Genomic DNA, 14,217 nt, shown 5'->3' on the forward strand with positions numbered 1-14,217 from the left:
ATGATGGAGGGATTGGCCCTTCCTCCAAGGGTTAAGGACTCCTTCTGGTCTAACATGTTCTGAGAACAGAGACTGAGCCAAGGCATGGCTGTGTATGCCCAGGACACCTGGAGGTTCCAATACCAATGGAATGGGGCCTCAGGTGTCACATTGGTGTGTGGGGGGGTGGTGGACGAGCAGGGACAGAAGGCCCGTAAATGTCTCAGTGGGCCCTGCAGGACTAGAGAAGATACAGGATCAGGGCACATGGACAGCTCCATTGTTTCAGGGACTGCCTTGGATCAGGTCACGATCTCAGGCTCTGGAGATGGATCAAGGCTCTCACTGGTTAACCTGATAACTGAGTGTCTGCTTCTCCCTCTGTCCTTCCTACAGCTCAGATGATCACTCTCCATTACACACGCACACACTCTCTCTCGTAAATAACTTACATTTTTCAAAACAAGAATTACCTGGTTCCCACAAGCTAAAAATATATATATATTTCTCAGATTTGGTGGGGCTGTATTGGGGACATTGCCAAGAACACATGAAATGGAAGTGCTCATAGGTTCAGATGGGCAGCTCCCCATGGAGTAGAGGAGAATGTGTTTCCCAAGTGACTTTGGACTTAATCATGGTTTGCCCCGGAGGGGCATTCAGATATTAGAGAGGGAAGTCCACTTTCCTGAAGCCTGTTCACTTTGAGTCCTCCATGGTGGATCCCTCTGGACCTCAATTGGGAGAGCTGCTCTCCCTGATTTTGCTTCCAAAGGGATTTTCGAGAAACTTAATGATAGTGTTGGCAACGGTCCTTCAAGGCAGACTCAACAACCTTCCTTCTTGGTGGCATCCATCAGAGCAGGGATGTGGCTTGGCCAGGAGGGCATAGACAGGAAGGAGGAAAGAGAAGTGACCGGGGGAAATGAGTGTTTGGCACCACTGTCCTGTGGACAGGCTTAGGCTCGCTAAGGCCTCCTTGGGAAGACGGTACAGGGAGGAGCCCTATATCATGGTGAATAGGACTATTTTGTTTCTTTTCCCTCAGGCTACCGGAAAACTATCCCCGACGCAGACTGACTTGTCCCTCCAGGACATGGGACAGATGGTGGCCTGTCACTCCAAGCTTGGGCCAGATTGACCCTTGAGACCCTAGAAAGGCAAGAGGCCACAGACAGCAGGACTGGCCCTCAGAGTTCCCAGTCCAGAGGAGGAGGATCCCAGGGTGAGTGGGGAGGCTGGCATGGGTTTTGAAGCAGGAGCTCTGCCAGGAGTCTTGAGACAGGCTAGGCTCCCGGAAGATCATTGACCGGACCCTGTTGTCCATCCTGACATGGGCTGGAATCCCAGCAGTCTACACATTGGGACACTCAGAGGCTCTGAGCATCAGCCCCAGAACATCATAAGATCAGATCCACGCTTGTGTTTGTCCCAAATCTTAATGATGTTTCCACCTGTCTTCAACCTGACACCTGCAATCCCTCCTCCTCGCCTCGCCCTCCCACTGGCTATGAGAGGATGCATCCTGAGGTCTTCACTATGCTGGCACCTCACTAGCCAGATAGGATGTCCCTGTCCTCATCCCATGTGCCACTCCTGGGGATGGCCTCCCATTCATGTGCTTGGCAGGTTCACTGACATTTGAGTGGATGCACTGACCCCTGCCCCTTTCCTCCAAAGGTAAAGTGCAGGAACTGTGGGGTCTTTGGACACAAGCCATCAAGCATCAGATGCCCCATAAAACAGTGGGGTGTGATACTCCTCCCTGTGGCCTTCCGTTCCAAGAGGCTGAAGGAGAATGTGGAGCCGGGGAGTCAGTGGGACCAGCGGCACCAGGCTGGGCTATTGGACCAGGCTGAGAGGGAGAAGGCAGAGAGACGAAGGTGAGGAATGGGGCTGGTGACCCGAACACCAGGGCTGATATGACAGACCCCGAGTCCGTGTGCATGCACAGTGTGCAGGGCGGCTGCGGGTAGAGCCAGGCTGGGCGAGGCAGGCAGAGGAGCTCCCAGGCTAAGAGGGTCCACATTTGGGTGATGGAGCTGTCCCTGCTGATTTAGTGTGGGGTTTGTGGCTGGACAAATCCCTGCACCAGTGAATGTATGGAGCTTGGCACATGCCAAGGCAGACCCTTTCAGACTCTGCATGTAAGAAACTGCCTGGATGACCTGTTCAGCTCCCTGTAGTTAGGATGAGGAGCAGAGGTGGGTGTAGAGTGGCTGCGGAGGGAAAGGACCAGGTTGGCCCAAGCCCCGTGCAGGTGTCAGGCTGGAAGCCAGGGAAGGGAGTTCCTTCTCCTTTCCATGCTTTGATTTCTCGTGCAGGCAAGAAGCCGAGCAGAGGAAGGCCCTGCTCCACAGGTTCCCCAGGAGACCCCAGGAGGGGCAGAAGCGCACCTGGAAGGAAGACACGGAATCTTGTGACTATGTGAGGGTGAGTGTGCGCTGCTTCCCGGGCTGTGCCCTTGGGGACTCGCTGGGCTCCAAGGGCCTCCTGGGGGAGGCGGGGCTCCACTTCCTCTCTGACCAGTGGCAGTTGAGTAGTGTGGTCTTTGCACCCTTTTTTTCCTTGGTGCCTAGGATGCTTTGTATGTGTGTGAACAGTGGCTGGTTGACGTGTGAAGGTCATTGGCGGGCACTCCTGGAACACATACCATCCTCAGAGAAGAACAGGCCTCTGTCCTTCATGACACGTTACCCCCAGCCCATCTCCACTCAGGAGCTCCCACTATGACTCTCCAGAAGCAGGACTCCCATCGCCTCCAGAGCAGAGTGGATGGAAGAGCCAGTCCAACGGAGCAAGCATAGATGTGTCGCCGGAACTTCTGATGTCAAAAGTGCATGAACATCCTGTCATGCATTTGTTCTGGACCACCCTGGAGCCGGATTCCCCACTCCTAGGTGAACAGTTGCCATTTCTGTCTTTCCCTGGTCTGGGGAGGTTGCGGAGGTCTTGGGAATTTGTTGGTCTCTTTCTTGCACAAATGTTCATTTTGCCTTGGTGCCGGGGCCAAACTCACGGAGTCCCGTGTGTTCTCTTTTCCCACAGTGTCCACACATGCCGATGCCCGTCTACACCACCAGGGGCCTTCTATCCCAGAGCCTGCCCTGCTGATGCAGCCACGTACTGAGACCCCTGACATGAGACTCCGGTCCCATTCCACATCTCGTCTCAGAAGCCCTAAAGTTAGCCTCAGCCCAGCTGGTGGACCTCCTAGTGCCCAGCAAGTGCCGATCGCTGACACCCCTCTGCCGGCTCGCCAACACTGTGTCAGGGCTGATAGCCTGGTTGTGCAGCAGAGAGCCAAGAGGCCCTGCAGAGTCTCCCTCGAGGGGCCCCAGGCTGGCTCCCAGGGCCATGGGCTGGGACACACCCAGGCACCACCCAAGTATCCTGAGGAGAACACCCGTCCCACTGTCAGCAACACATTGGCAGAGAATTCCCAAATGCCCCTCCAGACTCCAGGCAAGAAATGTGCCCAGATACCCCTAGACAGGTCCCAGAACCCCCGAAAGAAAGCGCGGTGGAGCCCCAGCCAGCACACCTCGGGGATCATTGCGGAAGCCCCTGTGGGGATTTTGGGGAGTCTGTGTCCTCCAGGAAGCAGACGTGCCCATGGATGCACAGCCGAGCCCCCCCAGCCCAGGAAGACACCTGCCCTCTGGCCCAGCAAGGGCCCCCAGCCAACAACTGCCACTCCTCACCTGAAGACGCTGCAGCTGTGCACCGAGCCCCCACGGCCGCCCTCTGCGCGGGCCCCCACTCAGCCCCTGAGAATGGCCTTCACCAGATTGGACAGAAGCTGCTGGAGCTCCCGGTTCCTCGCAGCTCCCTCATTCCTTCCTCCCGAGAAGCCAGGCCCTGCTCAGGGCCCTCCTGCCCCCACATGTCGGACAGAGCTTGTGTCTGTGGCCCCTGGAGTGTCCTCCACGGTGACCTACAGGTGTCTTCATCCTCAGAAGACACTGAGAGCGAATGAGTCAGCTCCTGGCCTCGGACATTGTCCTCCACCCCACTGCACCCTCACGGGGTGACTAGGGACCTCAGGACGTGGCCCGTCCTGGACTCATGTGGGGAATCAGCACTTGCTCAGCTGCTCTGTATGGGAATTCCCGGGTCCCAGCCTGCTGCCTCTCATGCTGCTGGGGCCGTGCACAGACACCGAACCCCAAAGACACACCTTGCAGTTACCTTAAGGAAATCCATGTGCTGTGGCAAAGGCTACTCTTCCCTCTGGAATGTCAATTTTCTCTTCTACAAATAGATTCTCCTAGAAATGGATGGAATTCCGAATGAGCACTTGTCACTCCAATGGAAATAGAAACTCAGACTTTAAGCTCTCATTGGCGTACACATGTCTGCATTTGGGTTTTCAGCTTCGAACAGCCCCTGTGGGCCCTGCAAATGGACATTGTGTTTTCTCCTGAGATGAGTTTTTCTTGTGTCAATGGTAGTAGCTTAGCGGGAACTGTGATTGTCGACATTTAACCCTTGCAGTTCGTTTATTCTTTAGTGTTAATTCAGAATTGTGTGTAGAGTTTTATTTCCCTTAATAAAATATTAGCACTGATGAATAGCATGCAAGGCTCTCTTTTGATCTTGTTTTGTGGGGTTTTTATTGCTCAGCATTTCTGAACCTCTCCATAGTTATATTAATTCCTCCAGCCTTAGTTACCTGATGGGAGACAGCAGCTTGATAGGTTCAGGGGATACATAGACATTGAGGGTCTCCCGCACACCCAGTGTTCTGCGTGAAGTACTACCCAGGCAACATCGATCCCCGAGCATCCAGTGTGGGTGCCATGTGCTCCACATGGGGCCGCGGCCGCACATGTTCTGTAATGGGATGAGTTGACGGTTGCCCTCTATACATATCCCGAACCCAGTTCAATGCTGGATCATGATACGTCCTTTCTGAGGCCTGGGCATGGAGGTTTTTCACCCTCCAGATGATTTCCCAAGGAGGCAGTGTTTGACATGTGGGCACATAGTGGTCCAATAGCACGAGACCCTGGACCGGTTGCTTCCCTCTGACTCTCTCTATTTCTCTGTCCCTCATACTCAGGCATATCTCTGACGTGGGCTCATGGAAACAAAATCATACAACAGCATGTGAAACCAAATGAATTGACCCCAAACCAAACCAAACCAAAGCACATCCATAGTCATGATAAGAGATTTCTTTTTTTAGGGGAAACAACTGACTGCTCTTTCCTCACTCCAGGGCACCTATTTAAGGGTGTTCCCTCTCACTGTGCAGATGCCTGTAGGTGGAGGGTAGAGGAGCTTCTCCATGAGCACACTGGGCTTTTAAAAGTCAGAGGGCAGTACAGAAACCACGATGTGGGATCCTTCTGCTCCCAAGGCCTAAAAACTCCCATTCATGCAATCATTATGTGACCCGGATAAGAGTCTGGTCCCTTGAGCCTCAGGCCTCGGTCTCATCCCATGAACGCTGCCCTATTGCTATCTCATGGTCTCTGAGGAAAACGCAGCTTCCTGGGCTCTCATGGGATGTGTGCAGTAAAAGAAATGTTCCCTACTTCTTGGAAGGCTGTGAAGATCCCAGAGGTCCAAGGGTGGAAAGGCCTATCCTCACAGGGCATGTATCCTGGATGACCTTCTCCCACCTGTGCTACCCACACCTGAGCAAGTCCACCACCTGTTCCCATTCCATAGGGGAGGTCACAGGAAGGAGCCTTGCACCGTAAGCTCAGACCAGCAGAGGGCGATGCTGGCCAGCCCAAGTTGTTCCTAGGCTTCCAGGAGGGCCCCACTTTGTGCAGTTGCTCAGGCTGGTAGGTGTGCAGCTCCACACTTTGGGCTGCAGCGTGTGCATTTGCTAGAGCTGCAGAGGCACAATGAGTATTGACAGGAGGTCTGGGGACGTGGTCCCCACCTTGCAACTCTAATGTTGCCACAGCTGGACACTGCCTGCTGAGGAAAGGTGAAAAATCCTTCTTGTGCTGTGCTTCCAATGCTCTGCAGTCCTGCTCATCCCCTGTGCAGCCCCTGCACCTGGGGAAACCATGGCTTTCATTGGAAGCCTGGAGGCCCTACTGGGAGGTCAATATTGGTTTGGAAAAGAGTAGATCAGGTTGTGACCCTGTAAGTGCCAGGAAGTTTCTGATAATATTGCCCTGCGAGTAATGGGTCCTCCTGCTTCACCCCTGGCCAGGACCTTCCAAGCAGGGAAGGAGGGCTGAGGAATAGCTCTCAAGAGCAATGTTACTCCATATCTATTTCTCCATCGACTGTGTGTCCATCTATCGCTGAAGAGCCTCCCTGTCATCCATCTCTCTTCCATCATCTCTCCATCCTACACCTAGAAATTTCTCATTCCTCACAATGAACATATTCACTTTCACATAATAGGAGATGAGATGACTTTCCTGCCACTGTGCACCGGATTTCACAGAAACTACTAAGGCAGGACTGTCTTGGCCCAGTACATGGTAGTTTTTAAACGTAACTGTCTTTTGTTTTCAAATGACTTAGCCTGTGAATAAATCCAGCAAAAATGACATTGGCACAGGCATGTTGACTCCTCTCTCTCCTAGAAAGTCCTGCCTGCAAGGCTGCTGCTTCTTGGTGAATAGCTCCATGTCCAAGAGAAGAGAAAAAGGAAACACAGGAGCCCCCGTTTGGACAAACACCACAATGTCCTCCATTAACCTGGTCATGAACATGTCTGCACGTGGCCTGGCCCAGAGCCTGATCCTTTGTCCTCCTGAGCGCTTGCCCCATAGCCCATAGCCTTCCCCATCGCTGTGACACAGTCAGCACACGAGCTGCACTGGAGCTTCAGTTCTGTGAAAGCAAGCGTTCCAGAAGACATAGGACAACCACCCCCTTCTTGTTTCTTCTAAATAGCACATGAGATAGTGAACATGCGTGTCAACATAGATATCATTTAATTTGGAAAAATTTGTGTGGAGTCAATCTTCTTGGATGTGTAACTCATGAATCGAAGGGTGAGGAAAAGAATGGTTTTCTGAAATAGCTGCAGTTTTGAACACCTGACCCAGGGTCACAGGGCACAGAGGGTCCCATTCAGGAGCAAATCCACAACCCCAGACTCAGAATCACAACAGGAGACCAGACAACACCTTCTGCAGGGTTTGCCTTGGATTCAGGAGCCTAGGATCCTGGGAAGCTGTTGCCCATCCCTGGCCGGGGCGATTGTCACCTTCTGGGCCTCCAGAATGAGGGTACCGGTGCCCACATGTGTGCACACAGGACCTCGTGGGCCTGGATGCATGAACACACCAAGGAAGAACGTGTGGGTGGAGGTATGTCCTGCAGGTGACACCCGCCTCCAAGGTCATAGATATGAGGCCACAGTGGCCTGGGGACGTCTGGGGGAAGCACCCGCTAGGATACTCCCTGTCCCACAGGCAAGACGCTGACCATCCCTGACGGGTACAACGGCTTCTCTGGGGTCAAATTGGGGAAGACTGGACAGTCGTGTCTGAACCCAGGCGTGTGTCCAGGCTGGGGCCCTGGGTGCACACAGTCCTTCCCTGGGGCCTGTGGACAGGGCTGTGGTCATGTCCCTGTGTGCACAGGCCATTGCCTGCAGGGAGGGGGGAAGCGTTGGCAGCACGAGCACTGCCCCTGCAGCTTCCTCCAGGAGTGGGTCAGGGCGGGGGTCCCAGGAAGTGAGTTCACTTCCGTGTCACAGAGCCCAACAGAACTTGGAACCCCCCAAACCAGGCACCTGCATCCACTGCAGCCCCAGCTCATGCTCACTTGGCTGGAGACATCTGCTACTGGAGGATGCTCTCTTGCTGCCGGCCCACCTCTGGGGGCTCTGGTTCCCAGGAACCCCAGGGGTGCGGCTTGTTCCAATGCTGTAGGCAGTGGCTCCAGCATAGGTACCAAGGCGTCAGGGCGGTGATCAGGAGGTGCCGTCAGGTAACACAGTGCAGGCCAGGCCAGGCCCCCTGTGCCACCATCCTGGGAGCCCCATCCCCTCCTCTTCAGGTTCAGGGAACCAGGGATGTGTGGGCAGGTCCCATCCAGGCTGGGGGACGCTGCAGGGCGGCACATTCCCCGGGAATCCCTTCAGGGTCACCCTGATGTCACGGGGGGCAGGGGGGAAACAGGGTTCCTGAGGTCCTCTACCCGCCCCGGAGTCACCCCGAGGCCCTGCAGCCGCATCCCTTTGCTCTCCCCGGGGGCGGTGGTTGCCACCTGCGCTGTGGTGTGTCTGGGTGGAGGCAGCTGGGGGTGCAGCCCAGCCGAGGGGGCCAGACCAGGCACTGAGGCCTCCTGCCTGACTGCCGGGCACTGTCTCCACAGAGCTCCACCCAGGACGTGGGGCGCGAGCGGGAGGAAGGGGTCGTCTGCCCCACCGCCTCCAGGAGCAGGGAGGTGCCCTGCACAGCTATCAGAGGCCAGCACGGGCTCAGGGTGAGTGCAGGGGCTGGGCCCCCCGACACCCGGGCCCCGATGCGGCAGGAAGGACCCCGGGTCCCAGAAGCCAGCCTGCTACCCCCTGGGCCCCCCGACACTCCTGCTCCCACATGAGTCTGAATCCCCTCCTCCCCACACCTGCCCCCATGGCCCTGCCCCTGCCTGGACCAGATGCAGAGTCCCTGTGCACAGATGTGTGGGAACATCAGAATAGAGCCCTCAGGGGAGGCCTGGTCGCCCGGCGGTTAGCGCCTGCCTTCCCCCAGGCCTGATCTCCGAGGCCCGGGTTGGAGCCCCGCCTGGGCTCCCTGCACGGGCTGCTTCTCCCTCTGTCTGTGTGGCTGCCTCTCTCGGTCTCTCTCTCTGTGTCTCTGGAGGTCCTTGTACTGATCCAAATATTTTGAACATTTATCCTGTGAGATTGTTTCTCTATTGCATAGTTGGTCCTGTTTGTGTAAGAGACAAGCAGGGAGCTTGAGCGGGAGAGGGAGCCCCAGCTCCTCAAGCCCACGGGGCCCCAGCGCAGGGCCTGCCGGGGCGGGATCCCAGGTCTCCTGGCGGCTCCCTGCAGGCTGCACGTCCCCTCTGTCCCACCTCAGGGTGCAGGGGCCGCGGCCGGGAAGGGGCATCAGATCGTCCTGACCAAGCTCACCCGGACGGAGCTGCTGGAGTACAAAGTCCGGCAACTGCTGCTCGCCTTGCAGCGCAGGGACGTCATCTACATCTTCAGCTTTTTGGAGGATTATCATCAATTCGCCACCACGGACGAGGTGCTGGACCTGCTGTTCACCGAGTGAGCACCTGCCCCTCCGCAGCCCAGGGCTGGGCCACCTGCTGCTGGGGAGGCTGGGGATGGTGTGAGCTTCCCGGCCTCGGGCTGCTCCCCCGCCTGGAGCAGGGTCCCCCAGGGCCTAGCGGGGTCCTGCAGGGCAGCCCCGGGGCTTGGCCTGTGGCGGGTCAGCCAGAGGGGCTGTGCCTGTGCTCAGCAGCCGTCCTCCTCCCCGTGACCAGGCCTGTGCCTCCTCCCCCCGGGGCACCAGGGTCCTGAGTGGACTGTTTCCCCATTGAAAGGGAGGTTTGAGAGTCCCTTGGGGTTCTGTGTCCTGGGGCAGCCAGACTGGGGGACCCCGGGACCCCCCAAGCCCACTAGGATATGGGCCAAGGGCCTGGCCAGAGCCCTTTCATGCTCAAGCCTTCAGGAGGTCCCAGCAGGTGCGGGCACTTCTCTGGGAGCTGCGCGTGGCCCCACGCACAGAGCTGATGGCCCCCAGGGCTCCAGCCTAGTCGGGGTCAGAGGGTTACAGCCCCCATGATGAGAGGTCGTGTCCAGAGGACAATTCATGGGATGCCCCCGCTCTCCTCTAGGTATGGGTGCATCGTAGATGCTGGGGTAACAATGACGTGGTCCTGCAGTGCTGGAAACTGTGAGTGACTCCGGCTCCTGCAGGAGGGCCTTCCCTCTCCAGGAGGGCAGCGAGGGGGCTGTGGGGTGGGCTGCACCCTCACCCCACACATCGGCAATTCCCGTGACAGGGTAAAGGTCTAAGGCCCCTTCGGGAAAAGAGCGAAGGAGAGCGGTGGATGGGGTGCAGGCTTGGTGGGAGGCACTGGGACCCCTCAGGGAGACCTTCTCCATGCCCCCCCAACCCTCTCTCTGCCCCACACCTGGGACCCAGAGCAGAGGGGGTGGGGAGCATCGTACTCCCCAATCTGGTGGCACCTGCACCCGGGGGCACAGCAGGTGATCAGGACGGCCGGTGAGGGCTCCCGGACCAGGCGGCCCTCGCCCTGTGGGAGATGGGATATTAGAGTCAGTGGAAGGACACCCCCAGGGGCCCCTCTGGAGGGAGGCAGCCCAGAGCCACAGGAGGGAAGGTGGCGGTCCTGGGCGGCTCCTGGCAAGGCCTGGCAGGACACAGAGCCCGAGCCCTCCTGCCTTGGAGCTTCCCAGAGCGACAGTGTGCAGTGAGGGCAATGACAGGCCAGACGCCCCCAGTCCCCGGACGCCTGCCGGTGGACTCAAGGGGCAGGTGGGCAGGGACCAGGCTGAGGAGGGAGCCCCGCTTCCCCAGGAGAGACGCTGATGGTCACCCCGCTGGGCCTGGGCTCCCCACAGAGAGGCTGCGTGCCAGCCCCTCCTCAGGGAGCAGGCCTGTGGCAGGCAGGACCACCAGGTGGCAGGGGCACGAGGAGCAGGATTGGCCTTTGACACCCCGCGGGGGAGGCCAGGGCCCCGTGTCCTGCAGGGCTTCCCCGGGACACCTGCATGTGACAGAGCCCTGTCTTCTGATGCCTGTGCCCGCCTGTCCCTCCCCAGGGCCATCTCCTGCATGCTGGAAATATGGCTGGATTATTATGGGGAAGACTTTTGTCAGTTCCCAGAATTTCCTCCCTTATGAAACTTCTGCAATTGCTAAGACAGCACATGCCAGGCACAGATGTGCATCTCCGGGCCCTGCGTTACCTGAGGCAATTCAGACACCTCCAGGCTCATCCTTCTCTGTTGATAACCAATGTATGTCCTTCTGGTCAATCTCTGCGTGCAGAGGTGAAGAGACCCTCTTTGTGTGCTTCTTTTAAGTATAATGAGTTCTGAAGAATGTGATGAGTTGAAATTGTATTTTCAAATCATGAAAATGAGCCTGTGCCAGACCTTTTGCCAGCTCTCATAGATTTGCTCTAATTCTAAATGTAAAATTAGGAGAAGTGGAAAAGGATAAGATAAGCCATTGCCTTTTTACCTCTGAGAATTGGCTGCCATTTCTATGTAATTTTCTTCTGAGACAGCCATAGAGTTGGTTAGAAAAAGGCTCTTACTGATGAGATATTGTTAAGCATTCTTGTATCAATATTCTCAATTTAGCAACCAGAACATTTTTCCTCAGGAAAGGAGTACTATGTGATGAAAACCCAGTATTCAGCATATTTTCCCCCATTTTTTGGAAGTGACATTTCACACACAGGTGCCAAAAGTGAATTGGGGTGGGGAGAGTGAGAAACTTTCAAATTTATAGTTATTACAGAAATCGTGGAAATTATGATCTGACTGGAAAGCAATCTTGTATCACCTCCCAAAGAATCATGGTCTTTTTTTCAATAAAAAGCAGACAAAAAAATTGTTGTTTCCTGCCTTGTTAATGTTCTCCATTCTCACTGGTGTGAGGTGGGATCTCATGGTGGTTTTGATTTGTATTTCCCTGATGGCCAGTGATGTGGAGCATTTTCTCATGTGCTTGGTGGGCAGGTCTATCCTTCCTCTGTGAGATTTCTGTTCATGTCTTTTGCTCATTTCTTGATGGGATGTGTTGTTTCTTTTCTTTTGAGTTTAATAAGTTCTTTATAGATCTTGGAAACTAGCCCTTTATCTGATAGGTCATTTGCAAATATCTTCTCCCGTTCTGCAGGTTGTCTTTCAGTTTTGCTGTGCAGAAGCTTCTTATCTTGATGAAGTCCCAACAGTTCATTTTTGCTTCTCTTTCCCTTGCCTTCATGGATGTATCTTGCAAGAAGTTACTGTGGCCAAGTTCAAAAAGGGTGTTGCCTGTGTTCTCCTCTAGGATTTTGATGGAATCTTGTCTCACTTTTAGATCTTTCATCATTTTGAGTTTATCTTTGTGTATGATGTAAGAGAATGATCCAGTTTCATTCTTCTGCATGTGGATGTCCACTGTTCCCAGCACCATTTATTGAAGAGACTGTCTTTCTTCCAGTGGGTAGTCTTTCCTGCTTTGTTGAATGTTATTTGACCATAAAGTTGAGGGTCCACTTCTGGATTCTCTCTTCCGTTCCATTGATCTATGTGTCTGTTTTTGTGCCAGGACCACAGTGTCTTGATGACCACAGCTTTGTAGTACAACCTGAAATCTGGCATTGTGATGCCCCCAGCTATGATTTTCTTTTTCAATATTCCCCAGGCTATTCGGGGTCTTTTCTGATTCCACACAAATCTTAAGATGATTTGTAGCAACTCTCTGAAGAAAGTCCATGGTATTTTGATAGGGATTGCATTGAATGTGTAAATTGCCCTGGGTAGCATTGGCATTTTCACAATATTAATTCTTCCAATCCATGAGCATGGAATATTTTTCCATCTCTTTGTGTCTTCCTCCATTTCTTTCAGAAGTGTTCTGTAGTTTTTAGGGTATAGATCCTTTACCTCTTTGTTTAGGTTGATTCCTAGGTATCTTATGCTTTTGGGTGCAATTGTAAATGGGATTGACTCCTCAATTTCTCTTTCTTCAGTCTCGTTGTTAGTGTACAGAAATGCCACTGACTTCTGGGCATTGATTTTGTATCCTGCCACACTGCCAAATTGCTGTATGAGTTCTAGCAATCTTGGGGTGGACTCTTTTGGGTTTTCTATGTAAAGTATCATGTCATCTGCGAAGAGGGAGAGTTTGAATTTTTCTTTGCCAATTTGAATGCCTTTTATTCCTTTTTGTTGCCTGATGGCTGAGGCTAGGACTTCTAGTGCTATGTTGAATAGCAGTGGTGAGAGTGGACATCCCTGTCCTGTTCCTGATCTTAGGGGAAAGGCTCCCAGTGCTTCCCCATTGGGAAAGCTGCTGTGGGCTTCTCGTAGATGGCTTTTAAGATGCTGAAGAATATTCCCTCTCTCCCTACACTCTGAAGAGTTTTGATCAGGAACGGATGCTGTATTTTGTCAAATGCTTTCTCTGCCTCTATTGAGAGGGTCAGATGGTTCTTCTTTTTTTCTCTTGCTGATATGGTTAGTCACATTGATTGTTTACGTGTGTTGAACCAGCATTGCATCCCGGGTATAAATCCCACTTGGTCATTTTGAATAATCTTCTTAATATATTGTTGGCTTCTATTGGCTAGTATCCTGTTGAGAATTTTTGCATCCATGTTCATCAGGGATATTGGTCTCTAATTCTCCTTCTGGGTGGGGTCTTTGTTGGGTTTTGGAATTAAGGTGATGCTGGCCTCATAGAAGAAGTTTGGAAGTACTCCATCTCTTTCTATCTTTTAAACAGCTGTAGTAGAATAGGTACGGTTTCTTCATTAAGCGTTTCATAGAATTCTCCAGGGAAGCCATCTGGCCCTGGACTTTTGTGTCTTTGGAGGGTTTTGATGACTGCTTCAATTTCCTCCCTGGTTATCAGCCTGTTCAGGTTTTCTATTTCTTCCTGTTCCAGTTTTGGTAGTTCATGGTTTTCCAGAAATCTGTCCATTTCTTCTAGATTGCCTAATTTAATGGCGTATGGCTGCCCATAATAAGTTTTTAAAATCGTTTGTATTTCCTTGGTGTTGGTAGTGATCTCCCCTTTGTCATTCATGATTTTATTAATTTGAGTCTTTTCTCTCTTCTTTTTAATAAGGCTGGCTAATGTTTCATCTTATTAATTCTTTCAAAGAACCAACTCCTGGTTTTGTTGATCAGTCGCATAGTTCTGGTCTCTATTTCATTGAGTTCTGCTCACATCGTTTTTAACCCTCTTCTTCTGCTGGGTGTAGGATCTATTTGCTGTCTTTTCTCCAGCTCTCTGACAATTGGCTTTCTGACATTGAATTGTAATCCAAATTTTGTAACTCTGTGGGAGAGAGGACTGTTTCTGATTCTTTCTTTTGAGGTGAGGTTTTACTTGTAGTCATTTTGCTCAGTGCAGAGTGGCCAAAAACAAGTTGTATTGGGAAAAGGAGAAAAAGAGAGGAGAGAAAGAAGGAAAGAAAAGAGAAAAAGAAAAGAGAAAAAAGGAAGAAAAAAGAAAAAAAAGAAAGAAAAAGGAATAAAGGGAAAAAAAGGTGGGGGAAGCAAACAGAAATCAAAAAGCAAAACAAAACAAAACAAAAAGAAAA

The 14,217-nt window shown here is 53.0% G+C and overlaps 2 protein-coding genes across 3 annotated transcripts in view; one reads left to right on the forward strand and one right to left on the reverse strand.

The window, feature by feature from the left end:
• Positions 1–4,178: 4,178 nt before the first annotated feature.
• The window catches only part of LOC112676069 (uncharacterized), a 446,166-nt gene continuing 436,127 nt past the window's right edge, over positions 4,179–14,217 (reverse strand). The window contains exons 4-5 of one of the 2 annotated variants that reach the window (XR_007402697.1): positions 9,050–13,952; positions 4,179–8,843 (exon numbers count right to left, since the gene is read on the reverse strand). Coding sequence is in view for 1 of the 2 variants with exons in the window: in XM_049095027.1 (XP_048950984.1) it covers positions 9,593–10,729 (1,137 nt within the window). In the remaining variant the exon portion in view is untranslated. Of the gene's footprint in view, positions 13,953–14,217 lie in introns of both variants that reach the window. The other variant, XM_049095027.1, reaches the window with a different exon arrangement.
• The window catches only part of LOC112666841 (ral guanine nucleotide dissociation stimulator-like), a 471,056-nt gene continuing 464,527 nt past the window's right edge, over positions 7,689–14,217 (forward strand). Inside the window, exons 1-3 of the mRNA XM_049095026.1 lie at positions 7,689–7,896; positions 8,284–8,394; positions 8,997–9,190. Of these exons, the coding sequence (XP_048950983.1) occupies positions 7,759–7,896; positions 8,284–8,394; positions 8,997–9,190 (443 nt within the window). The 5' untranslated portion in view covers positions 7,689–7,758. The remainder of the gene's footprint in view (positions 7,897–8,283; positions 8,395–8,996; positions 9,191–14,217) is intronic.

Source organism: Canis lupus, chromosome 16 (assembly GCF_003254725.2).
Source record: "Canis lupus dingo isolate Sandy chromosome 16, ASM325472v2, whole genome shotgun sequence".
NCBI lineage: Eukaryota > Metazoa > Chordata > Mammalia > Carnivora > Canidae > Canis > Canis lupus.